This window comes from Nelumbo lutea, chromosome 5 (assembly GCF_056320005.1).
Source record: "Nelumbo lutea isolate HS-2025 chromosome 5, American lotus-T2T, whole genome shotgun sequence".
Lineage (NCBI taxonomy): Eukaryota > Viridiplantae > Streptophyta > Magnoliopsida > Proteales > Nelumbonaceae > Nelumbo > Nelumbo lutea.
Genome location: NC_142688.1, coordinates 67227493 through 67254163, shown reverse-complemented (window position 1 = coordinate 67254163; position 26671 = coordinate 67227493). Strand labels below are relative to the sequence as shown.

The window sequence follows — 26671 nt, the reverse complement described above, 5'->3', positions numbered from 1 at the left end:
GATTATTGTGATCAAAAGTGTCTCCAACCTCACTGACGAGTGAATAATTTAATTTCAGCCACAGGAGGGTGTAATGAAGAGATTAACCGAATGACAACCCCAGGGCTCGTAAGACATTTGCATGCATCTTTAAACACGAGCGTGAAATATAGCCACCACCCTATATGGTTATGCAAAACTAAGGATGTTGAGATCTGCGAAACCAAGGCCGCAACTGCGTCTACAGACGGTGTCATCTACAGTTTGTTTCTGATACTTTCTACCTCAGAAATTGATAAGTGTCTTCGGTATCATACCATAAAAACATCAAGCATCCAAAATTCTAAAACTATGTAAAGTGTGCAAGTTTGGAAACAGAAGAAAAGCCCTCTTGCGTACATCTGAATTTTTACAGCCTATCAAAAATGTATTCCAACTACTACTTAATGGGAACAAAATGGATACATTTGCACAAATTCCCAAGCAATGTGATTATTGTGATCAAAAGTGTCTCCAACCTCACTGACGAGTGAATAATTTAATTTCAGCCACAGGAGGGTGTAATGAAGAGATTAACCGAATGACAACCCCAGGGCTCGTAAGACATTTGCATGCATCTTTAAACACGAGCGTGAAATATAGCCACCACCCTATATGGTTATGCAAAACTAAGGATGTTGAGATCTGCGAAACCAAGGCCGCAACTGCGTCTAGGAAATCAAGGTGAACCCGTCACCCCAGGAAATAGTTGCGAGATTTTATTGAAAACATCCATGACCTGCGATTCAAGACAATAGTAAACAGATAGATGAAAAACCAAAGCAAACCTGTCATTAACTTGTGAACAACCAATCTGATATCTTCCTTCTAATAGTCTTCTTGTTTCTATTAACGTGTTGGGTTACAGTGTTCAAGTTTTCCTACCATCCATGGACTAGTACAGATACTATTGACAATTTTGATTTGAGGGTCACTTCAGTTTTTGGTTTCCTCCACGCCATCTTTTGGGGAGGTTACTTCAATATTCTACTTTGTAAACATAAGTTGGCTAACCATACGTATGCATTGTTGTACGGTGGGGTCCATTCTAATAATCTTTTTTGCTTTGACACTGAAGAATCAGCCACCACCCATTACCATGTTCCTAAAATATCAATTATGAAATACTTGGATGCCCTTTTCTTTTACTTGTATAATCAGATGAAATTTACACAACTCTAAGTGGAGGATGAAGGTAAGTTATAATGAAAAGACTATAATGCCCATAGTTGTCAAGGCATTGCCTAGGCACTTTTAAAAGAGCTGCCTCGCCCAAATGCCAGGAAAAAAATGTTAGGCACATGCTTAGGGGACTGAAACAAATATATAATATATATATAATATATATAATATTTATTAAATAAAAATAAATATAAAAGAAAGTTGTAACTCTAATATTAATATATTGTTTGGCCTACTTGAACCAACATTGAGAGAAACACAAGCACAAAAGTAGGTGCAGAACAAATAAAACCAAAAAAACTAGTTCAGAAGGGGTAGAAGCCATCGGCTTCTTATTTTTAAATCCCATCGCCTAGGTGAGGGCTAGGCATCTGGGTTCCCCATGGTCCCCTAGCCTCACCTTGGAGCCTTGAAAACAATGATAATGCCCTAAATCTGAGCATACATTATCATGCATGCCCAGCTTGCATATTAACAATGTTGAGTTTTGGAACTCTTTTGGTAAAACCATCTGCTAGCTGAGTCTTGGACTTGTTTGACATATGGAAGACAAACTTTGCCATTAGCCAACTTTTCCCTGATATGCTTTATAAGATCATTTTCCACTAGAGCCTGAGCAATATTGATTGCAGCTTGATTATTACAATATAGACCCATAGGACTGTCAAATTTATTTCCCATTCAATAAAAGCTTTGAGCCACAAGCAACTCTGACATTCTATGAGACATGGATATTCAGCTTCTACATTAGATCTTGCAACAAACCATACTCTTAAATTGAAGGCTTTTGCCCAGCCTTAACCATGTGGGATAGCTAGTAGTTTTGCCATTGTTGGCTCTCCATACCAAATAGGTCCAGATAAGATTGCCAAAAAATCTCCATTGCAGCTTCTGAATACACCACCAATCCACAAAGATCTAGGACATCACAAACTAAGCCATAAAAATACATCTTGAAGGTATTCTGTATTGGTGGTTATCAAATTGACATTGTAGGGCTCCTTGATGATGATGTGTTAGCAACGGAATGCCAACTTCTGTTGATATCATTAGTTTAAATTGATCAAATACATTCGATGATTTTACTCAAACTCAATGAAACACTCTAACCATTTAAGTCTCAATAATAGATTACTTGGATTGCCCATTATACTTGAAAATTCTAGTCTTTCACTCTTCCAACCAGACCATAAAATTGCAGCCGTTGTGTGTAAAATATTGCCCCAATTATGTGGGGAGAAGAATATGAATGAAAAGGAAGCATGATAGAAGAATTATGGAAGGAGGGCGGGAGGAGAGCACAGAAAAAGGAAGCATGATAGAAGAGGTCAGACTTATAAAGGGACCATTCCAAGAACACTCGAATTATGATCCAAAAGGAAATTCTAGAAAGACCAACGAGTTCAGTAGAAGCAGCAATTTCACTATCCCTCAAACCCCTTCTGAAGTCAAATTTCCACAGAAGCCCCTGTTCCAACAATGATAAAAAGTGAGAAAAATAGACTTTTATTGATCGCCAAATAATAAAGGCTAGTAAATCAATCTTTCAACAGCTGGTTGCCCCACCAAGAATCAATCCAAAATTTAATCTAATCACTAGAGAAAACCTCTTATTGTAAGTTGAGATGGGGAAAATAGTTTTCCAAAGGAGAAGTGTCAGTAGCTTGGAAAGACAAGTTCACATTCCAGCCAGTGAGTAAAAGGCCATGAATACTCTTGAACACAACATGCCACAATTTACTAGGCTCCAAAGGGAAACACAACAGCCACTTCTCAAGAGAGAGGCGGGTTTCTAAGAAGCCGACCCATCCCTAACCCTCCTTAACATTTACTATTACAAACCTCTTTCCATTTCATGACATGATCCCTCTTTGAATCCATAGGCTCCCAAAAAAATGCCTCGTTATCTTCTCAAAGTCTTTTAGCCATAATAGCACGCAAGCATTTTAAATACAGAGAGATAGTACACAGGTGTCTATCCAATTAAGAGCCTACACGAGACATTTGGCAAGTGCACTTCCCAAGAAGTTGGAAAGAGGTACTACCTAATTAAGAATGTTTCATCTTGGAAGTTGGCCTACATGAAGCAACCCATGAGAAGATTTTAGATCACAACTATTGATAAGGCCATTAAAATTATTCATGCTGGTTGTGGTCCTTTGATGAGGAATGTTGGTCTCCTTGGTGAACCTTGGAGCATTGAAATCTTCTCCAAGATACCATGGTCCATCCTTGTCCCATAACCCTTTAATGGAAAATAGTCCATCCCAAGTTTCCTCTCTTTATCTATAGATGGTGAGTCCATACATGTTGGTAACCTCACATACAAAACCATCAATGGTGTTTCTTAAATTCACAAATATTGAGAATCATTCCACCAGTTCCTCACACTCATAGTGATGTGTGTGCCATATGGAAAACTATCCTAAATTCTTGGAGCTCAGAGAACAAAATGAAGCTACCCAAAATGACGAGAGTTTTTTTATTACCCTAGAGGCAATCCAAAATGGGGCAAAGGACCATCCTAAATTCCTTGACCTCCAAATGCACCTAATCCATCTATCATCAACTTCAGCCAATTTTGTTTCCCGTAGCAGGACAGTCTCCAGCTTTCATTCCTTGACCCAACCTATCTTTTATCAGCACTGCCAAGTCCTGGACATTCCAACTTAAAATTCTCATATTATAATTCTCCCCTCAACCCAAACTCCTCTCATCACTTCCCATTGTTTTGTTCCATTGGAATCTGAATGGATGCAAATAATAACCCTGAAAACAATATGCAAAGGTTACTAAAATTCTCATATAAACTATATCCTTTTATAAATGGATACCAGTGTTTCAGAAGGCATGGAAAGCACGTCTCCAGGCGAGGCGCCCCCAAAACGCCCTGAGGCGCAGGCCAGAGGCGATGACATCTCTGAGGCATACACCTCGTACGTTTTTTTCACGACGCATGCTTGAGGTGTACGCCTCATACAGCTCATGCACACCTCATATAAAAAGACAAAAAAAGAGAATAAAAAGGAAAGGAAGGGAAAGAAAAAGAAGAAGAATAAAATGGAAGAAAAGGGAACAATAGATAAGGGGAAAGAAAGTGAGTCGGAGGCTCTGCCCCTGGACCCCTTGGCTGGGGGGCGAACCCCACAGACCCCTCAGACCCCCCTTTTTTAATGCAGCCCAACTAGTGTTATTCATCTTCATTCTTTTTAATATAAAAGATTTTTAATAAAAACAAAGAAAAATGAGATCCTCCTTCCTCCTCGTCCTCATCCCCCCTCCTCTTAAGGAGGCTTATGCCTCCTTGTGTTCAGGAGGCTTACACCTCTTATGTTCTGAACTACGCCTCACACCTCTAGATAGTGGAACGCCTCCGTGTTTTAAAACATTGATGGATGCATACACATATACATACATTTACATGTGTGTGTTTCTTAATTTTTTTCCAGGAGAAAATAAACCATGAATATTACTTCCTAAGCAGAAAAAAGTTTCGTATACAAATACTGATAGTAGTAAATACATTTAAAAGCAAAATTTAGATTCTCACCTCTTTGTCATTTTGATACTTCGCAATACTCAGAGGGTTCTGTGAACACTGCAAAACAATAATATTTTAGAAAAAAAAATTGAATTACAAAACAAATACCATAATAAAGTGTCTTACATCCATGATGGCAGCTTGTACTCTTGGATTCTGAAACGCCATGGCAACATCAGGATTGGCCATAATTTTTGAAATGACCTCTTCTGGTGTAAGCCCAATTTGATCTGAAAAATAAAAGTGGGTATAAAATAAACGAAAATATTTAGCCATGATATAAAAGTGAGAAACCATAATATTCAATCTGTAGTCCTTAAGTTAGGAAAGATAATAAGCCAAATAATAAGAACCAACTTCTAACCTTCAATGTCTATAATGTCGATGCATCAATGTCCATAAAGTAACGCAAGGTTAAGAAAGAAAATAAAGCATAATTACAGACAATTCTTCTTAATTAATATGGGTGCTTAGGACAAAAAGCATAAAGACAAGATTGCCTAATTACTTCGGAAGAGGAGACAGTTTGCCATTTGTCCTTCTTTTGCAACACTGCAACACAGAAGAATTGTTCTTTAGTTGGCCAAAGCTCAGAGGTAGCAGGAAAGGAAGGATAGTTTGGAGCTGCATCCCATTTGCAGTATGCTGGGTCATCTGGAATAATGGAATTTAAGGCTATTTGAAAATAAGTCCAAGAGCATTGAGGTGTTTGTGCCTTCGGTTGGAATACTAGTGTTGGATTCAGTTTTGGTGCTCCCAGATTTTGCTCAAGTTAATTGTGCAGATCTGGGGGAGAGTTTCTGGAATGTACTTAAAATCCAGGTCTGTAATGCTAAACAGTTTTCAGTAGATTAGTTCTGTTAAAGTTCCTCTTTCTGAGGTGCCAACTTTCTTGAGGTGTAATCTTGACACCTTTCAGATAATATTCCTTTTTGTTTAATGAAATCTTTTATTTTTACTGTTCAGAAAAAGAAAAAACTCTAAGTACTTTAACATCATTGGCATCAAAACCAAGTAAGGTTCTTTGTTTATAAGCAAATATAATATGGAAGGTCCTTAGACTCTAGTAAAATTTAATTTGATTGAGCTGTGGTTATAAATAACATAGGTAATTAGCTTTTCATTCATAAAGTTTTGACATTAGAAGATTGATATTTAGAGGTTAATAAGCAATCAAATTTAGAACTAAAGCTAGGACTTTTTAAACTACAGTGGTTTGTCCTCCAAGTTGGTGTTAACCATAGTGCTCTGTGCATATTCCTCAAAACACTGTGCATACTACAGATGCCCTTTTTATTATAAGTTAATACCATATCCCAATGATGTAAAGAAAAATTCATTTGAGAGATATAGCCTTATTAATAACTGTATAGAACTTGTTTTGGAGCTATTTCATTTTCTTTTGTTTCTACAGTACACTACATAAGACCCAGAGGCTGTGTGCATTAAAAGTAATGTGCAGATTATCTTGGGTGCTGTTTCGATGTACTTTTATAAAGTACATTTCTGTTTTACAAAGTACAATTTATCAGAAAAGTAGCTTGGGGTTTTGGATATCCATGATTGTGTTTTCTGTTAGTATTTTACATTGGGCTTCAAGAATAACACAAGGATCACATGGCACTCTTTTACAATAATAAAAAAGAAATAATTAATTAAATAATAAAGTAATTCAAAATACACTTAAATAAAAAATTAGAAACGTAATAAAATATTTGTTAATTAATAGTAAAAAATATTAACCAACTAATAAAATGATTAAATAAATCTAAAAAATAATAAAATAATGAAGTATATAAGAAAAATGATGAAATAATTAATAAAATAAAGACAGATACTGAATTAATTAAATAAAATGAGGAAATATATTAATTATTAAAAAAACAAAATCAAAAAGTGTTATATAATAAATAAATAAAATAATTAAATATTTAATAAAAACTCCACATGGAAAAATGGTAGGTGACAGAAATGGCCCATTGGCATATTTTGCCACTTGGCAGTCATAGAAATCATATTTGGCATGTAGTAACATTTTTGTCCATGAGGCATATATATGGAAGTAGATGTTTCATTCAGTGATTTAAAAGGCACGCCTTGCACATACAAGGCACATTTCAGGGTAGGCGCCTCGCCCAGGTCCTAGGTGCAGCCCTTTCAAAAGGCGCATGCCTAGTGCGCCTTGCACTTCAGCCCAAGCAAGTGCCTTTTGAAACTTTGACGCTTTTTTTGTGTCTAGCGGCTGGGCCAAGGGCTCCGCTCGGCCCCTATTTGGTAATGTTGTCCATTCATTCATCCTAATAAAATATCTTCTTAAAAAGCAATTTAAACTACAAAATCAGTATTTTTCGTGTGAGAACTAATAATTTAAGACCCAACGCCGATTTGTTTGGGCTTGCCTCAAGGAGTGTGGTACAAAGGAAGCTTGTAGAATCAAGAGTGTAATATGTTTTACATAACATTAGCTACTTGAAGTAATGCAATTGAGAAAAAAAGAGATTGTGGGTTTTATATGCTTGAAAATGTTTTATATATTTGATTTTATTTTTAAATTCTCATTTGAATATGCTTTACATGTTATACTTATGTATTTTAACATTAAATAATAGGTTTTTTAAAATATTTATTTTAAAATTAAAGTTTACATTTTTATTAATATTACATTTAATAATTTTTTGCATTTTTTTGAATGTTTTGGTATTTTTTTTATTTTTTAGCCTTTTATTTTATTTTTGCGCCTTGCTTAAAAAGGCACACGCCTCGCCTTGCTCCTTGCGCCTTAGGCGCATATTGACCCATGCGCCCTTTTTGTGCCTTGCGCTTTTAAAACACTGGTTTCATTAACTTGTGTGCAGTGTTTTAAAAGGCGTGGGAGGCGTATGCCTAGAGGTCTCCCAAAATGCCCTAAGGCATATGCTAGACGTTGACACCTCTAAGGCATACCCCTCATGCACTTTTTTCATGAGGCATGCTAGAGGCATACACCTCATGCACATCTTATATAAAAAGACAAAAAAAAAAAAAGAAAAAGGAAAAAAAGGAAAGGGAAAGATAAAGAAAGAGAAGAAAAAAAGAGAAAAGGAAAGGAAAGGGAAAAACCAAGCGTGCGCTTTACATGTTATGTTTATGTATTTTTATTTTAGATAATAGGTTTTTTAAAACATTTATTTTTAAACTATTTGGCCAACGTCAACTATGAAGTTGTTGGGGATAACCATATATCCAGCAAATCGCCAAATCAACTAATAACTATTAACTAGTTTATTTTAGTTGTTTCTGTTTATCTGTAACTTTTAAAATAGTACTATATATATCATTATATTGTTATGCATGCCAACTTCTTAACACAAATATCACCAGGCTGGAAGAGGTATACAAATAGATGTTTCACAAACTAATACATAAGTGGCATCATTATATTAAATTTGTCTTACACCACTGGTCCCAAGCCCAGATAAAGGAGGGTTGCATCAGGTTGGCAACCAGCAATAAAACCTTTGCCGAACACTTATGGTCATGAATCCTTAAATTGACCTTTTCCATACTTTGCTTTGATAGTTCATAAAAAGGGATAGATCGAGGATGATGTCACCAATAGAATTAGAGCAAGATGTGGAAAATGGGGGGTGCATCCAGAGTCTTATCTGATAGATGAATACCACTTAAAAGGAAAATTTATAACACAGTAAGATGGAGTAGTTCTAATAGGTGATAAAATGATAGTACATTCAGATGGTTTGGTCACATGCATAAAAGAACACCTACAGCACCCACAAATATCACATTCAGATGGTTCTCCTCTCTTACAAATATTTCTTAACCATAGTTGCCAAGGATTTGCCTAGGCACCCACCTAGGTGTCACCATCGTTCACAATTTCAATATTGGTGGACATTTTTCCATATAGAGATGGGGAGATTTCTAATGCTGTAACACGTTTTAGAAGGCAGAAGAATCACCAGACAGTTCAGGCATCAAAGGTTTTCACCAAACTGAAAGGGGGTTGTTCAGAGTCAGTATCAAGAGACTGAAGAAAAAAGGAAGATTTTCCAAAAAAGCAGAGGTTTTCTGTTTCAAGCAAGAGATATTGATAAGTAAATGAGTAGTTTCACATCCCAATATCAAGTTGTTGCTAAAGATCAAATGTTGTGTTGTGAGGGTTGTGGAATCAGTCACATATCAGGTTAGCTTTGGTAATTCTCAGGGTCCGTTTGGTTTGCAGACAGGATTGGAATTGGAACAGCAACCGGAATCCCCAGGAATTAGAATTGGATTCCAATTGTTGTTGTTTGGTTCATTTGGAGTTGGAATCAGACACAACTAAAAACTTTCAGTTTTATATTAGTCTATTTATTATTTTATTATTACCTTATTATTATTTTATGAATATATAATTATTTTATTAGTACATTGTTATGATTATTATTTTATTTTTTGATCAATTATTATTATTTTATTATTACTAATAGTGTTTCTATTATTATATTTTTAATATTTATTATTTTATTCTATTTTATTATTACTTTAGTTAGGTTATATTAATATTTATTTATACTTAATTATTTAATAACTAATATCTTTGTTTTTTATACTTAATTTTTATTATTTTATTATAGTACTATTATTTTATTACTATTTTACAACAGTTTTGTTGATAAATTATTATTTTATTATTATTATCTTATTATTAATGTATAATATTTTATTATTCTATTAATATTAAGGTTTCGGGAGGTTGTCATGAGTTTTTACTTGTTGACAGACTCTAAAAAATGGGAATCGCATTCCCTAGGGGAAGCCTGGAATGGCCATTCCCCCAAGCATAGGAATTAGAATCACATTCCTGCCAAACAAACAGTTGGAATCGAATGGGCCATTCCGATTCCAAATCAAGGAAACCAAACAGACCCTCAATTTGTTTAGCTTGGAGAGTTGTTCAATGGTTTGTTTTATTGGGTGAGAGAAGATAAGGATTTGGAGTTGGGTGGTGTTTGGATTAAGAGCCACTATTTCTTCTCTTGGGTGACTTTTGGTCAACTTTCTTGTAACTTCTATTTCTTTTAATGAACTTTTTATTTTATTACCAAAAGAATTTCAAGGATATTTTGTGAAATTTCACAAAGATATTTGAAAAATCGAAAATGTCAAGGAAATGAAGATGTTAGTTATGTTCCAACTAGAGTTTGGGACTTCTAGGAGCTCTTGGAAAGGTTATCTATTTCTGTCTTGGATTTCTTGGTTAGCATTTGGGATTCCCTCCCATGTCCTCTTCTCCCATCCACAGAATTAAAAGGTTGGCAGAAAATATCAAATTTACAACCAACTACATAGACTCCAACTGTGAGGATGTTCTTGATTCTGAACCCTACGGGAACAGGGGGGCAAATGGACTATGGGTCTGAAGGTTTCATGGTGTATGATACTACTTACCTCTAGGGATGGGCCTGAAGGTAGGGGAACAGGGGGGGAAATGAACTGTGGGTCTGAAGGTTTCATGGCGACTTCAAGGTCGAGACACTTCCTGAAGGTTTCATGGCGACTTCAAGGTCGAGACACTTCAAGGTCGAGACACTTCTAAATCTGGTTGGGATGTCGGGGTATCTCAACGGGCCACACCACCTTGGAAGGCGATTTTTGGCATCCTCCCAAAATTTCTCAAGTTCACAAGTTATGATGTCTGCAATAGTAATTCTATGATTTTTTGGAAAGATGTTTGGGTGGGCAACCAACCATTAAAAGACCTCTATCCCTCCCTTTTTTCTATTTCCCTCTATAAAGGAGCTTGTTCCGAGGTTTCTTTCTCCCCCCATTCTCCCATTGTCTCTTAATTGGGATTTTGGGTTCCGTAGAGGGTGGAGGGATGAGGAATCGGTTTCTGCCTCTAAGCTCTTACTTTTACTTGATTCTATTTGTTTGGACCCTCCTAAACCAGATCGAAGAATTTGGTCTTTGACCTCGAGTGGCTCCTTCTCTTGTTCTTCCTTCTTCAAGTTCCTATGCTCTACTCCTTCCCCTTTGCTGCTCCCAGTTAAAGAAGCCTGGTCAAGGCCAATTCCACCTAAAATTGTTGTTTTTTGTTGGGAAGTGTATTATGGTAAAATTAATACTATGGACAATGTTCAAAAAAAGATACCCTTTTCATGCTTGTCCCCCAATTGGTGCATTTTATGTAAAGTGCAGTATGAGGACCGTTATCACCTACTGGTTTCTTGCTCTTTTACAGTAAATATTTGGAATTGGGTTTTTACATTGTTTGGGTAGAAGTGGAACCTGCCTCCTAAAGTAAATCTGCTTTTTGATCCGTCTTTTTTTGGTTGGCCAACAAAGAGAGGGAAAGTAATGTGGAAATGTATTAGGGCAGCCCTCTTATGGACCATTTGGGAGGAAAGAAATGCCAGAAATTTCCAGGAGAGAAGCATTACTGAGTAAAGGATTGTATACTGACAAGGGCAATCCTTTGGCTAAAAACTACTAATCTCTTTGCGAGTTACTCTAGTGATGACCTTCGAAGGAGTTGGGCAGAAGTGGCCTCCACATCATCCAAGAAAAATAGAACACAAGCAAATAGGTTACCCCCTCCGGAAGGAGTTGTAAAGTTGAACTTTGATGGGAGCAGTCAAGGCAATCCAGGACCTACAGGTAATAGGACGGATCTTGAGGAATAAGGATGGCAACATTCTGTCCTTATTCTCAAGTCCAGTGGGTTATGGAGACTCTACAAGGGCTGAAATATTAGCTGTGGTAAAAGGACTATAGATTTCCAACCAACTTGGAGTGACTAATTTGAAAGTTGAAGGAGACTCTAAGGTGATAATGAGATGGATATCGGACCCAAAAACTGTTGTTTGGGGATATAGAGACATCATCAAAAAAGTCAAATGGCTTACGAGAACCATGTCAGTTAGCTTTTAGTGGATTAATAGATCGGCAAATGCTTTGGCAGATTCTTTAGCTAAACAAGAGGCTTCAAGGGATTCTCTGTTTTTGGCTAATTTGTAACTGCAATCTGAAAAGTGTCGGGTTTGGAACCACCTTTAAGGGGAGGTAACACCCTGTGCCTCCTCTTAGGGTGCTTCATGCTTGTACTATTTTTATTTCTATTTAATAAAATACCATCCATTCATCAAAAAAAAAAAAACATTAGAAGAAGTACAATTGCACATTTAAGGAAAAAAAATAACAAACAACTGTGTGAATCAAAAGGAGAAGATTAAGAGACATCAATAAGTATCTTCTTCTCTATCTCGCTTTTAGTCTTTTGTCATAAAATGTTTTGATTAGATTGAGTATCCACATTTCTAGTTGTATCCTTTTAATTTTGGAATTATAATGACTTGGTAGGTGAATTGTATCAAAATAATAAAGAACTATTCAATCACCAAATTCTCATTTGTTGTTTTAGAAAAGATTTTTAAAAAACCATTATCACTAAATGAAATATCAGAAAGTTTCTAATGATATTTTAAAATTTTAAACCTTAAATGTAGAGTCTACAGAGAAATCAGAAATATCGTCTACATATCAAGAATATATCAGAAATGTTACAGAAAAAATAGATTCCTAGATAATTTCATATTGCACCCTAGCACAATGAGAAAATTTTAGAGAAATTTCGTCAAGCATCTCTAATGTTGCAAACCATGAGTGTTGCCTAGGCAACTAGGCACCTTTACTTGTAGCAAAATGATGCCCATTGTGGCTAGGGGCCCAGATAGGAAAAAATTACAAGGTGGGAGCCTTATGATAAGATCATCCATATTGCTACATCATTACAATATCTCTGTTAACACATTATATTATATACAGCATTTTCTTTGTTTTAAAGTTTTACTACTGAAATTTAAAAGATCAAATAGTTGTGAGAAAAGGAAAAAGAGATCCTTTTATTTATATACAGCATTTCTTTAAAAGATCAACAAGGCACCTTTCTAGTTGTACCCTTTTATTTATATGCAGCATTTCTTTTTTTTTTCTTTTTTGATCATTGTTTTTTCTATTCTTGCTCTCTCATGTTAAACAGCAGCTCCATACTTGTTCTTTTCCACTTTTACTTTCCATCTAGAATTCTTATCATATAAAGCTATAACCTTCTTTAGTTGCTAATTAATATGAAATTGCTCTGTCAAATAGCCATTATATTTTTTTATCAGTATCAAATGCCCATTATACTACTGTAACTTTTGAAAATATTCAAAATAATATATTAAAATATTTTTATCTTTTAGATATGTATTGTCACATTTTGAAAGGAACTTTGATGCTATTAATATTTAATAAAGAGAATCAACACTTTTTCAATTAATATGCATGCTGAATAATATAACTAGCCAAAAGTTAGTTCTTTATGTCATAGGATTCTTATTGCTTAGGCAAAGTATGTGCCCCAGTGTCACCTAGAATCACCCAGCCGCCTTGACAACAAGGATTACTTATCACACTGTTAAAAAGAAAAGCATACCAATAGATACTTAAATAACACAGCAACGATTTTGGTTTATCTTCTTAAACTTACCAAATTGCTGTTTGACTTCTGGACTGCTAAGATCAAAATTTTTCAGCGAATCCATCATTTTATTGTCCCATTCATTGCTTCCCCCCATATTGTTTCTGGAATGAAACGTTGAAAGAGAAAACAGGAAGTGATTTCTTAAATAAATTGGCATTCAATATCTGAGTTGTTGACTTAACATAAAATAAATAAATAAACAAATATATATAGATAGATAGATATATAGATAACACAGATAGCAGGAACTTCAAAATAGACTTTCAGAAAGATTCATAAAAATGAGAAAAAAGTATAAACATCTTACTCATTGCTAGCAATGAACAGAAAAATAATGGTGAAACTAAACAACATTTAAGGTCCATGCTATTTGCTTATAAGAATCTTTGCCATTCAATGAAAGGTATTTTGTTATCAGATATTTGATTACCAGTTGTTTAAAGGGGTGAAACATTTGATACTCGAATCTGCCTAGTGTTGTTTGCTCTTTAATTGGTATGTAGGCAAGAGCCCAGATCTCCTGCCCACATTTATCGCAGCCACACATGGAGAACATCTCATCTTCTGCATAGTATTATGCAGGGGGGGATGTTCCCAATTCACGGAGGGTGGTGTATTGTGGGTAGGCGTGGGCAGGAGATCAGGATTCTGTAGGCAAGGCTCACTTTCATATATGCAGCTTGAGTTGCATAGTATTATGCAGGGGGAGATGTTCCCAATTCACCTTCTTCTGGCTTACTCTATTTCAACTAAACCTTGAACCTTTGCCATTGGAAAGTGTCCTGTTGTACATCCACTTCTTCACTTGTTTTGTATCTTGCTTCAACCCAATGCCTGGTTCCAAGTGCATAGACTCTTCTTTAGATAAGTTATGGCCTCTGATAAATCTAATTTGTTCTCAGTTTGATCATACCAGATGACCAATCTGCCTACGAACTAGAAAAATGGGATGTTGATAATGCAAAAATCAACTCCTGGCTGTTAGGGTTTGTGTATACCTGCATGGCACATCAGCATAGGGGCTTCCAGAATCTAGACTGCAAAGGGCCATGTAGAACTATGTAGAAAAGGTACATCAACAGACCAATGTAGCAGGGAATTCCAACTTGAATATGATATATTTAACTATACTCAGGGAGACAAGAAGATCACTGACTACTATGAAGCTTCGCCCAGAGTATGAATTAGTGAACAGGCATTCTTAACAAGGTGCAGTAGCAGATATAATCTGTCTTAGGGAAACTCTATATGAAAGAAACAAGAATGACGACTCAAGCAGCTCTAGAAGGAAAGAAACAGACATAGCCTTTGTGGCCCATACCATGAGGAACAATGTCATGAATGCAAAGAAATGTGGCCACATTAGTTCTTACAGTAAGAAAAGAATCTTCTGCACCTATTGCAAACTTCCTGGACATATACTTGCTGAATGCAAGATTAGGCCACCCACGGTGGAAAAAGATCTCACAGGGCTTATCAAGCCAAGCCTAAAGGGAACAAACATAGAAAACTCATGAAAGGCACCTACTCTGTCTACAAGTTCATGGCACAACTCTGAAGCTTCCGATGGTCTCTCTGAATAATATGTTCAAACCATCATTTCCTATGCTATTCCATTTGCCTTTTCAGCTTGGCATCTCTAAGCATTGTCAATTTAATCCTTCTGTGTCACCAATTTGGATTAATGACTCTAGTGAAACCAATGATATGATCTGCGCTTCACTCCTAGCTCATCCTATATTCCTTACTCTGGTAGTGACAATTTAACTCCCTCAGTTGCACCTTGTGATTCCTTTTATCTGAACAATGTTTTTCTTGTTCCCAAGTTAGCCACCAATTTAGTTTCTGATGGTCAGTTGATAATGGATACACTACCAACTTCTCTCGTAATAGTTGCTTGAAACAGGACAAGCACACTAGGACAGTGATTGGGAGGGGCAGTAAGATTGGGTGCCTAACTGCCCGAGATTTCGGAGCTGATCATAGAATCTCACAGAATTGTCTTTTGGGTTCTACATGTTCTCTTGCTGCTGATACTTTCTGGAATCTCTGGCATAAATATCATGGTCATCAACATGACAGACTTCGTCTCATTACTAATTCTAATTTTTGAAGGGTAAATTACCACCAATGTCTAATATTGATACATCATGTATCGTCATTGAGTAAAAGTATTATTTTGCCATCCTCGGTTAGGTCTACTGTTTCATCTGCCACCTTATAATATTGGTCATAGTGATGTATGGGGAGCTCATTCCTATTTCATCTCATATAGGTTTCAAGTATTTTGTACTGCTCATTATAATTATACCAAACATACACGGATATATTTTTTGCACAAGAAAAATGAAGTTCTTCTACAAACATTAAGGTTCTTTGTTCTGATTCAGGGAGAGAGTACATTGATAGTCAGTTCCAAGGCACAAGAAAAATGAAGTTCTCCAAGATTCCTGTGTCCTTCCTTTTGGGTTGAAAGCAGTGGCCACGTCAGTGTGCCTTGTTAATTGACTTCCCACTCCAAACTTTTTTAATTCTTCTCCTTTCCTACATTTATATCATAACCCCCCTAACAATTCAATCTTACATGTTTTAGTTGTGTATGTTATGTGCATCTTCCTCCTTTTTTTCTTTTGGTAATAAAGACAAATCATTAAGAGAGCAGAGGAAAACAGCAAGAAGCCAACTGGCTAGTTGGTAAGGTCACTGGATGGTTGTAGTGGAGAGAGGATCAAATCCTGCCTGGGGGGGCTTATGGGTTGGGGGATGAGCTACCCATATTCTCTTGCTGCTGATACTTTCTGGAATCTCTGGCATAAATATCATGGTCATCAACATGACAGACTTCGTCTCATTACTAATTCTAATTTTTGAAGGGTAAATTACCACCAATGTCTAATATTGATACATCATGTATCGTCATTGAGTAAAAGTATTATTTTGCCATCCTCGGTTAGGTCTACTGTTTCATCTGCCACCTTATAATATTGGTCATAGTGATGTATGGGGAGCTCATTCCTATTTCATCTCATATAGGTTTCAAGTATTTTGTACTGCTCATTATAATTATACCAAACATACACGGATATATTTTTTGCACAAGAAAAATGAAGTTCTTCTACAAACATTAAGGTTCTTTGTTCTGATTCAGGGAGAGAGTACATTGATAGTCAGTTCCAAGGCACAAGAAAAATGAAGTTCTCCAAGATTCCTGTGTCCTTCCTTCCTTTTGGGTTGAAAGCAGTGGCCACATCAGTGTGCCTTGTTAATTGACTTCCCACTCCAAACTTTTTTAATTCTTCTCCTTTCCTACATTTATATCATAACCCCCCTAACAATTCAATCTTACATGTTTTAGTTGTGTATGTTATGTGCATCTTCCTCCTTTTTTTCTTTTGGTAATAAAGACAAATCATTAAGAGAGCAGAGGAAAACAGCAAGAAGCCAACTGGCTAGTTGGTAAGGTCACTGGATGGTTGTAGTGGAGAGAGGATCAAATCCTGCCTGGGGGGGCTTATGGGTTGGGGGATGAGCTACCCCGTTGAGTTGTGTAGAACCCATGGAGCCACAAAAAAGCAGCAAACCAATTCAAGCAACACAAACACACAACCAAACATAAAACAAAGACAATGCCAACACCAAACCACCAACTACAAAACAAACCCACTATTAGAACTATCACCATCCACAACTACACTAATTGGCCTATCCTTGTTGAACTGACTCAATATCCAATTCAGGAGATTTTAAACACTATTCCTCCTTGCAAAAAAGGCCAAACTTTGCTGCTAATTGAGACACTTTATTTCCAAAACTTAAACAAAAGAAAGTTGTGAATCTAATCCTCTACAAACAAACGAAAGGTCTGGGGCTAGGAAAGTTGAATCTCTTGGCCAATCAACACCATTCTTGGAGAGCCCGGATTAACTTCCAATGCCTTGTGACAACTACTTAAACCTTCTTTTGTCATTAATATAGTCCCACTAGCTAGCATTCTCCCCTGTTTGCAATTAGCTTTCGAATCCGCCTGCCCCCCCCCCCAATTATCAATTTGTGGATGTGCATTTCCTTGGCCTTTTAAACCCATTCCATGACAACCAAAATTTCAGCTCTCAGAGTCACCCACACAAAGAGGGCCTGAAAAAGAGCAACAATTTTTCCTTAATCATTTCTAAAAACTTTCCAATGCCTGAAAGTTCTGAATTTCCTTCACTGCATCCACCAAAGTTCTGCTTTATCAATCCACTAATTGATGGGGACCAAGATGGCCTATTGACAATCATGAAAGGAGCTAAATCTGCCACTTCCACTGCATCCACATGTTTCTCACCAGGTCAACAGCAGGAATATTCTCAAAGAGTTTTTATGATTTCACCCAATGGCTACAATTAAGGCACCCTTACTCCTCACATTTTCTGAAAACATCCTTTGACTCCTTTCTCCCCATATTGTCCAACACACCACCCCTTCTTCAGCCAACTAGCCAAGGTAGAGGCAAACAAGCTTTCTACACTTGGCAGGGGGGTCCACTCGCATCCAAACAAAGAAAGAAACCATTCCCAAATTGAAGGAACAAAGGGCAAGAGATTAATAAGTGATAGCAGGTCTCACCATTAACCTTACAAAGAGAACACCAATGAGGGAATAAGCACCAATTAGGTCTTTTTGTTTGGAGTAGATCACAGGTTTAATTCTTGCCAGAGACACTTCCCAACAAAAACCTCCTATCCTAGGCAGTATGGGCTTATTCCAAACCACCTTAATCGAAAAACGCAATTCAAGACTATCACCTGACTGTATTAAGGACAAGAAGAAATAGGAACAAGAGAAGGAAACAAAAGAGGGAAGAGTCCAAATTCAACCATCTCTTTTCAAGGATCCAAGAAAACCTCTTCAAGACCATGGAGCAAGGTTAAGGGCATAAAAATAAGGCCTCTTCTGAACCCCAAATCCCAGTCAAATCCAGAATTTAAATTGGAAGGAAACAAAAAGAGGAAATGAGCTCATCCTTCCAATTGGAAAGGGCATAAAAGAAGGGGAATTGTTCTTTTAGGGATGAGTTTCCCAACCAGACATGTTACCAGAATTTGGCAAGAATACTAGAAGAAGGATTATACCTGATGTTTTTTTTCTTAACCATTTAAAAAGCAAACAAACGTCATCTCAAAGATTGATAGCTTCATATGCTAAACTTTCTACTCAATCTTCTAAATTTTCTTTTGCGGGTTGCAGTTCTTATCATAAATGTTTTTATGTTATGAATTATGATCCCCTCTCTTTGTTACTTTCGTGTCTCTAGAAATGTTTTGTTCCTTGCGAAAATCTTTTACTTTAAACATGTGGTTAAATCAATCCTCATAGTCCTTTTCTATTGTCCTTGATGCCACAGACATTTCCCACACTTATAAACAGACAACTACTATACACACTAAGATGCATGCCTTGCTTGACAATGACACCTAGGATTTGGTTCCACTTCCTCTTGTGTTATTCTTGTTGGCAGTAAATGGATCTTCTCCAATAAACTAAAATCTAATGGCAGTAATGAGTGATCCAAGTAAAGATTAGTCACTCAGGGTTATATACAACAGTATGGCTATGATTATGAAGTGACATATGTTCTTGTTGTTAAGATGACAACTATTCAGCTCATGTTTGCCTGATCTTTGACAATGGCAAATCATTCAGATGGATGTCAGAAAAGCATTTCTTCATGAAGTTGAAAGAAACTGTCTAGATGAAGCCTCCACCTATATGGGCTTACACAAGCTTCTCTCGCTTGGTGTGCGCACTTCCATATTGTTATTCTGGAGGCTGCCTATCATTAAAGTGCTGATGATTTATCTCTCCTTTTCTTCATCCTGCCCAAGGTATCAGTCTTCTCCTTGTCTGTGTTGACAATATTCCAATTAATAGTGATGATATTCAAACCAGACAGTTTCAACAGTTACTTTAGCATCCCTTTCATATGGACCTTGGTCCACATTACATATTTCCTGGGAATGGAAATTCAAACTCCTACTAGTGGCATCTTGTGATTCAACATAAATATAAGGATTTAAGTAAATTGGTTTACCTTACAAACAACAAGCATGTCTTTACTCCTATGGAGCTGAATCTGAAGTTACTAAGGATGATGGGAAGCTTTTAGCTAATCCATCCCTATATCGACAACTTGTTGGCAATCTTACCAAGTGTTTTAAAAGCGCAAGGCACAAAAAAGGTGCAGGGGCCAATTTGCGCCCAAGGCACAAAGTGCAAGGCGAGGCGTGCACCTTTTTCAAGCAAGGCTCAAAAATACAAAAAAAATGCTAAAAAAAAAAAAGTCAGAAAATTCAAAAAAAATATGCCAAAAAATCAAAAAATATTAAACATAATATTGATAAAAAATATAAACTTAAATTTTAAAATAAATGTTTTAAAAAACCTATTATCTAAAATAAAAATACATAAACATAACGTGTAAAGCATATTCAAATGAGAATTTAAAATTAAAATCAAACATATAAAACATTTTCAAGCATGTAAAACCCACAATCTCTTTTTTCCTCAATTGCATACTTCAAGTAGCTAATGTGATGTAAAACATATTACATTCCTGATTCTACGAGCCACCTTTGTGCCACACCCCTCCGGGCAAGCCCAAACAAGTCCACGTTAGGGTCTTAAGTTCTTAATTCTCACACAAAAATAATGATTTTATAACTTTATTTGCCTTTTAAGATGATATTTTATTAAGATGAATGAATGAACAACATTAAAAATGTCAACTTTAATTTTAATCTAAATGATTTAAAGAATCTATTAGCTCAAATTAAAATGCATAAACATAACATATAAAGCGTAATCAAAGTGGAGATCCAAAAACTAAACGATTTCCAATCACATCATGTATTCCTAATTCTATGAGTACCTTTGTACAAAGCCCCTTGAGGTTATCCCAAACAAGTCTATGCTAGGGCCTTAAATTCATATTTTGAATATAAGAAGTTGCTATTATAATTTGAATTATAGTTTCTTTATCTTTAAGAAAATGTATTGCATTAAAAAGAATCAATTAACAAAGGCACACACCTAAGCCGCAGAACAAAGCACACCAAGCACACACCTAGGTGCAATAGGCACATGCTTAGGCGCATGGGCTGCACCAAGGACTAAGCAAGGGGCAGACCTCAAAGTGCACCTCACCTGTGTGCCTAGGTGCACCTTTTAAATTACTAGTTTTTCCTACTCCCACATAGAATGGTTAGGATCATCCAAACTAAGTCCCTTTTCCATCTTAATTAAGTACTCAATTCACCTCTACCACCAATGAAAAGTCCAATCAAGCCAACTCAAAGTTATCTAATCCATCCAACTTTATAGTTAATAATTGCCATATTGGTGTTGTCCCCAAGACCTACAAGTGAAAAAATAAGTCCACAGGCAAGACTATAAACTCTGAAATGTAGCTATAAGTCTACAATATAATCTCTAGTCATCAAAAAATTTCGAGACAACTCCCCACCTATTAATAATTTTACTACAGATCAAACCTTACCAAACTGATCCACAAATCAGCCACCATTAGACTGCTTCTATCAGAAACCACATAGCTTTTTTTTTTCGAATTTTCCTCCATAAAAAGTAGAAATAATGTTAAATCTCTTCAATGAGCCTTGAAACCTTCATGAAAGTAACTCTAATCTCATCCTCTACTAGGTCTAAGAAGAAGAAGAGAACACCTTGAAGGGAATAGTCCGTCTTGGGGACAAGCCCTACTTCTTTAGGTTATAAATTTGTTAATAAAGTACATAATAGATAAATTTAACCCTGATTATGAATGATATAATAAATGTCATAATTAACCCTGTGCCCTCACACCATATCAATAAACAACACCCCTACCAGGAGAGTCAAAAAGCACATGATATATGCTTTAGGAAATAGTGAAACTGATCAGCACTTAGACTTCCCTAGAGAGGTGGCATTTCCCCCAAGGGTTCAATTAGTACTACTTCAACAACTGAGCCTAATTGATATTTCTTCTAATTTCTTTAAACCCAACTGCTTCCTACTGTTTCTTTCAAGGTGGCAGAGATTCACTCAAAAGATTAATGCTTAGTCTTGAGAACACAAGAAGATGAAAGATCTGCTTTAGACGAAAAGATGAGGATTATAGCATGTTCGTTTGCGCTACCACCTTATGCCATTAAGACAGACAATCAATGGAAAATCACACACCAAAGAAATGCAAGTCATAATAAATCACTATCCCTAGACCTTCCTCTGAATTCAATCACAGTTCTTGAGCATACAACTCTCCTCTAAATACTCTAATCATTGACACCCATCCAGCTGAAAGCAAAACCTCGCTTTCTGTCTAATCTAGTTTAGAAGAGCAAATAAATAAAAGATTAGCAAGCATAAGTCAAATATAAAATGCCCACTTTGTTTAGCATTAAAGGTCAGGAAAAACCAGCATTTCCATGAGAATAGTTATATTACTAAAAAACCACGAAACAAAAGATGCCAACCAAAAAGTTAACATACAGCATATCTTCCAACTGCTGACGGTATTGTGGATTTTGAAGCATCCCTGTCAAAAAGCATGCATCACTACACATAAGTCAAATATAAAATGGATCATTTGTATTGTTTTCTAAACCTATAATTTTGCATAATGGTAAATGGTTTCTTCATTCAAAGCTAAACATACTGCTATTAGTGCATTATTTTTTCTATTCTATATTGTCAGACAGAGCCGCAAGGGGATTGATGTAATTCTCTTCTTTTTATTGTTACGCTATCACATGCCTACAAATAAAAAAGGGGATGCTGCTGGCCCAAGTTTTTTTTGCTCTCCAAACATTCTACTCTCTCCCTCTTCCCATCTCTTCTCCTTCTTTCCTTTTCTTTTACAGATTCTAAGTAAAAACATGGTATCGAGTTTCCACCATGTCTATAATTTTTACAATAATTCCATACTATATTTCCAACATTTTTGACATGTTTCTTATATTTGGATGGCTGACATTTCCACTGACATCAACATTTTAAACTGTGTTTTCCATAAGACTTATGGTTTTACCATTTGTACAATTCTTAAAGCCCAGCCGTACGTCTTATATCAATAAGGCATTTAAAAGTACCACATGACCAACTTTAGGGAAAGGTAAAAGAAAAAGTCAACTCCACAATGAGATATTCTTTGGTCTTGATGAAACACAGCACATATCAGAAAATCAATCTTCAGAAGCATAAAAATCTTATGGAAACATCAGGCAAGCTCCCCTTTCCCACTTCTCTCATCTTCTGCTTCTTTCCTTTTCCTTTACAGATTCTAAGTGAAAACACATTGTGTAAATTGACTTTGATAATAAAATGAGACTTTTGTTCATGAGGCATTTATAGTTGTATTTGCTTATAACTAAAAAGTCCTCAAGGAATATTTTCAACAACAGAAAGGTGATAGGAGTGTAGAAGAGTACTATGCTTGCTTGAAGAGTCTGCGCAATGAGTTGGATTCGTATCAGCCCTTTTCGATTGAATTCAGAGTACAGCAACAACAGAGAGATCAGTTGGAAGTGGCGTGTTTCCTTTCTGGATTAAGGTCTGAATTTGAACCAGTCCATGCCCAGATTTTAGGTAGCAGTGATATACCCACACTACTAGAAATTTTTTTCCAGAGACGGAAGGGTTATGAGCCTACATACAGATAGTGCTCCAGTATTAAGATCTCAGCCCTAGCAGCAACCAGAGGTGGTAGAGGTGGCTCACGTCGTAGAAGCAGCTATTCCAGGGGGGTTAACAGTGGTGTGAGAGGAGGTCGCAATGGTGGTAGAGATGAGAATTTTAGAGGTCATGGTGTTGGTGTTGGTGGTCGAGGCTATCTCAAGCAAGCTCCCCACTCAATTCGGTCTTCGTCCTCGAAGACCAACTTCGGCTTGTGGCCCAAATTTCTTGTTGGTGAAGGAAGGTTCTTCAACTGTTCCACAAACATGGTTACTTCCAAGGCCCGAACAAGAGGTTGGGTGAAGGGTTTTTGGGTGCTCTTGATGGTGGGAAAACCTACAGCTAGTCCCTAAGTTAAGTCCTTGCTTGGCCGCTTCAAGGTAAGATTTTGGATGTTCTGCTTTGGTGGTAGGAAAGTTAGTGGCCAAGGCTGGGTCAAAATGATAGTTTGGATTTTTCGAGTGTTGGTTCCCATGCATTTTTGCCCAAGGATAGTTGCTCACCGGGCTACTACGTGGTTCAGCTTGTGAAAGGGTGAGAATGTGGTCCCTATATGGTTTGGGTGGCACTCGCTCTCCCCAATGATTAAGGTAGTAGGTATGGCTACAGTTGAAGTTGGCCTCGGGTCCTTTCTTGGGCCCAATAGTGGCGGGCGTATGAGGCTTCTGTTGCAAAGCTGGCTTCTATCGATGTTGATGCTGGCACTGGTGCAGCTGCTAGCGCAGGTGCTGCTTTGGGGGAGACTTCTTTTTGGTGATGACTGCCCAACCCGTTCCAGTGCAGATGTGAGATGTTGGAGTGGGGGTCTTCATTGTTGGCATTTTAGACAGTTTTGTATGCCCTTAGCTTCAATCAAAATTGATGTACTTTATGAGTTTATTGTAAATGAATAAAAGTGCATAATTGATTCATGTTCCCTTGGTATGTTTCTGTGTAATACCCTTAAACTGGACACATAATGAGACTCGTGTTAGTTTAGAATGTTCACAGCTAGTGGGTCAGTCTGGGGAGACCTATCCTACCAAGGCTGACACTGTGATGCCACCAAGTCGGTTGGGGTGGCCTGTCTCAGCTGCCAGGGTGAGACCCTAGGCACATACAGTGTAGGATTAATTAAATCTTTGAACTGAACCAGATTTCCAGTATTGCCCTGGACCTTAGAGATTGATGGGCAAAACTGAAAAGTTACACCCGACCCCTAGACTCGATTATGATACTGCACTAGGTGTCGGATTGGGTTATTTTTGATGTACCAATCAATGAGATCCTTAGTGGGGGTCAAAACTTGGGTATGTTGGGACAGTCTGAGAATTCATTTGAATGGGTGATCATAGTGACAGGATCAGCCCCTTTGTCGGACAAAGGTAATGATTGGGGATGCACTCTCACTATTGGAAACCAAGACTGCCGACAGCCGATTTCAATAGTTGAGATTTGTTTTGCAAAATATATTTTATATGAGATATAAATGTATATATTATGGTTTCTAAAATGTTTGCAAGAAGGTTTTAATTCCCGGGATCCATATAAGCAGAGAGTGCAACACTGTTCCTTGCAACCGAGGGAGAGGTCCTCTCTTGTCGGGCAGTGTATGATCATTATGGGCTAAGAGGTTAAGTGTAAAACCATTTAGAATAATACCTGATGAGCTAATATTGCATCTGCCCGCAATCCCTGGGTGTTACAAGGTGGTTTGGCCCAGGGACCACTTAGGGTAAGTGTTGGGCCCATAGAGCCCATAAGATGGGTTTCAGGGGGTGCACTGTCCATAACAGTGTATTCGGCCAGGCCTTGTAACAAACTCTAGGTTGAACCCATGTGGCTGATGTGTAGATCAATGTTAGGGTCCCACGTCATACAAGGAAGCCCAACTGGGCAGCAGTTTGGAAGGCTAAATGAATACGTAACACTAAATGGGCCTTAAGCCCATTTCGAACTGGGCTGATTTGATTAGTCACTTAAAGGGACAAATTATGAGATGGATCAGCTGATAGAATTGGGCCCAGACCCTATCTACTTAGAGAGTCCAAGATCTAAATAAAATTTACATCTGGAAGCCTCCTAATTAGATTAGGAGATGGTTAATCTAATCTGCAGATAAGGGTTATCCCTTATCACTTAAAGGGACTTCTAATCCAGATATGATTTGGATTAGCAACTCCTAATGGGATTAGGAGTTGATCCCTTTAAGATTATAAAAGGAGGAGGGGGCGACAGCCTTTAGATATGCAATACACAACTCCTGTCTTCAGAGCTGAAATCACAAGAGAGAATTCTGCACCTTGTGAATACTCTCTTGCCGCCTCCTTCCTGCAGTCGCCGCCTCCAGCAGTTTGATCTCCTCTTGTCTACAGAAGTAATCAAGATTCGATCTTGATACCAATCGTTTGGAGAAAAGATTGGTTGGAGCTGTATTCACAAGCCACCGTGATTCTTGCAAAGGGTCAAGTTCCTTTGGAAGAACACTGCTGATTCTGCTCCACCCTGCACTGCACCATCTTCAGTGGGAGCAGATTTTGGATCATTCCTTGGGCTTGAACACCTCCATTGGGAGATGTTGTTTCTCTGTATCAGGTATAATCCCTCCCTACTCTTTTTGGTTCAGATCTGGTTTAGTTTATGGTTCAAGAATGATCCTTGAATATATGATTTTCTAAATAGGGAATGCGATTCCTAGTTGAAGGGAGAGAAAATTTTTGAAATTCGCCCCCTTATTCTGCAATCTTTGGGCGTCCATGTGATGGATATCCTATCCCTTCAGGCATGCCACTGGCTTCATGGTTGCTTGTCTCTTGGTACAGTTGTAGGGCTGAAAGTTGCTTCCCATGTACCTGGAGGGCTGATGTCACTGGTTCATGGATGGAGAATGCTCGTCCAAGATGAGTAAATGGTGAAGGTTTGGCATGAGGGCTACTTCTGCCTGTGTCAAGAACTCTACTCCAAGGACAACTTGAAAATCATCCAAGGGAACCACAGATAAATTAACTTTGCCTATCCATGGTCCCACTTGTAGGTCTACTTCACGAGCCATGCCTGCTACTGCCTTGGCCCCCGAGTTGACGGCCTTGATCCACCCTGTTTGTTTGGTAGTGATCAAGTCGAGTCGCTTTGCCTCCGTAAGTGAGATGAAGTTCTGGGTGGCCCTAGTGTCCACCAATGCTTGGGTCGGCCTTCCGCCGAGGGTGATGTCTACATATTTCAGCCCCATGTGGGCTTTGGTGGGCCGCTTGGATGTGGCCTCTTTCTTTACCATGGCATTTATAAGTTGGAGGGCACCTACTCCTAGTGTCGGTGTGGGCTTCTCCTCATCACTCTCTTCATCATTACTAAGTTTGGCGATGAGGGCATTGCTTTTCTTCCGCATAGGACAATCACTAGTCCAATGCTTTTCATTACAAATGTAACACGGTGAGGGAGGAATCGTAGGTCCCCTAGTGTACCGGTGGCCCTAATAGCTCTGTTGTGCTCCTTGTGGCTCCTTTCCTTGATAATTGTTAGGCTTGTCAGTGTGCACTGGTTTCTTTTGCGTGGAGGTCGATTGTTGATCTCCCCCACTCAAACTCAGGGTACATGGGCTGATGGCTTTTGGTATTCTTCATCAGGTGTCCTTAGGTCAACAAGCTGCTCAACTACGGCCATGGTTGTGGCGAGGTCCTTCACACCGCGCCATTGAAGTTCAAGCTCAGCCCATGGCTTGAGACCATCCATGAAAT

General features: G+C 37.6%; 1 protein-coding gene across 3 annotated transcripts in view; it reads right to left on the bottom strand.

Annotated features, from left to right (window-relative positions):
* Nucleotides 1–346: 346 nt before the first annotated feature.
* Nucleotides 347–26671, bottom strand: part of TIC40 (hydroxyproline-rich glycoprotein family protein) — a 69605-nt gene continuing 43280 nt past the window's right edge. For all 3 annotated transcript variants that reach the window (XM_088944126.1, XM_088944128.1, XM_088944127.1), the window contains exons 11-15: nt 21777–21822; nt 13254–13348; nt 4868–4971; nt 4751–4798; nt 347–757 (exon numbers count right to left, since the gene is read on the bottom strand). In XM_088944126.1, the coding sequence (XP_088800252.1) occupies nt 698–757; nt 4751–4798; nt 4868–4971; nt 13254–13348; nt 21777–21822 (353 nt within the window). In that variant the 3' untranslated portion in view covers nt 347–697. The remainder of the gene's footprint in view (nt 758–4750; nt 4799–4867; nt 4972–13253; nt 13349–21776; nt 21823–26671) is intronic.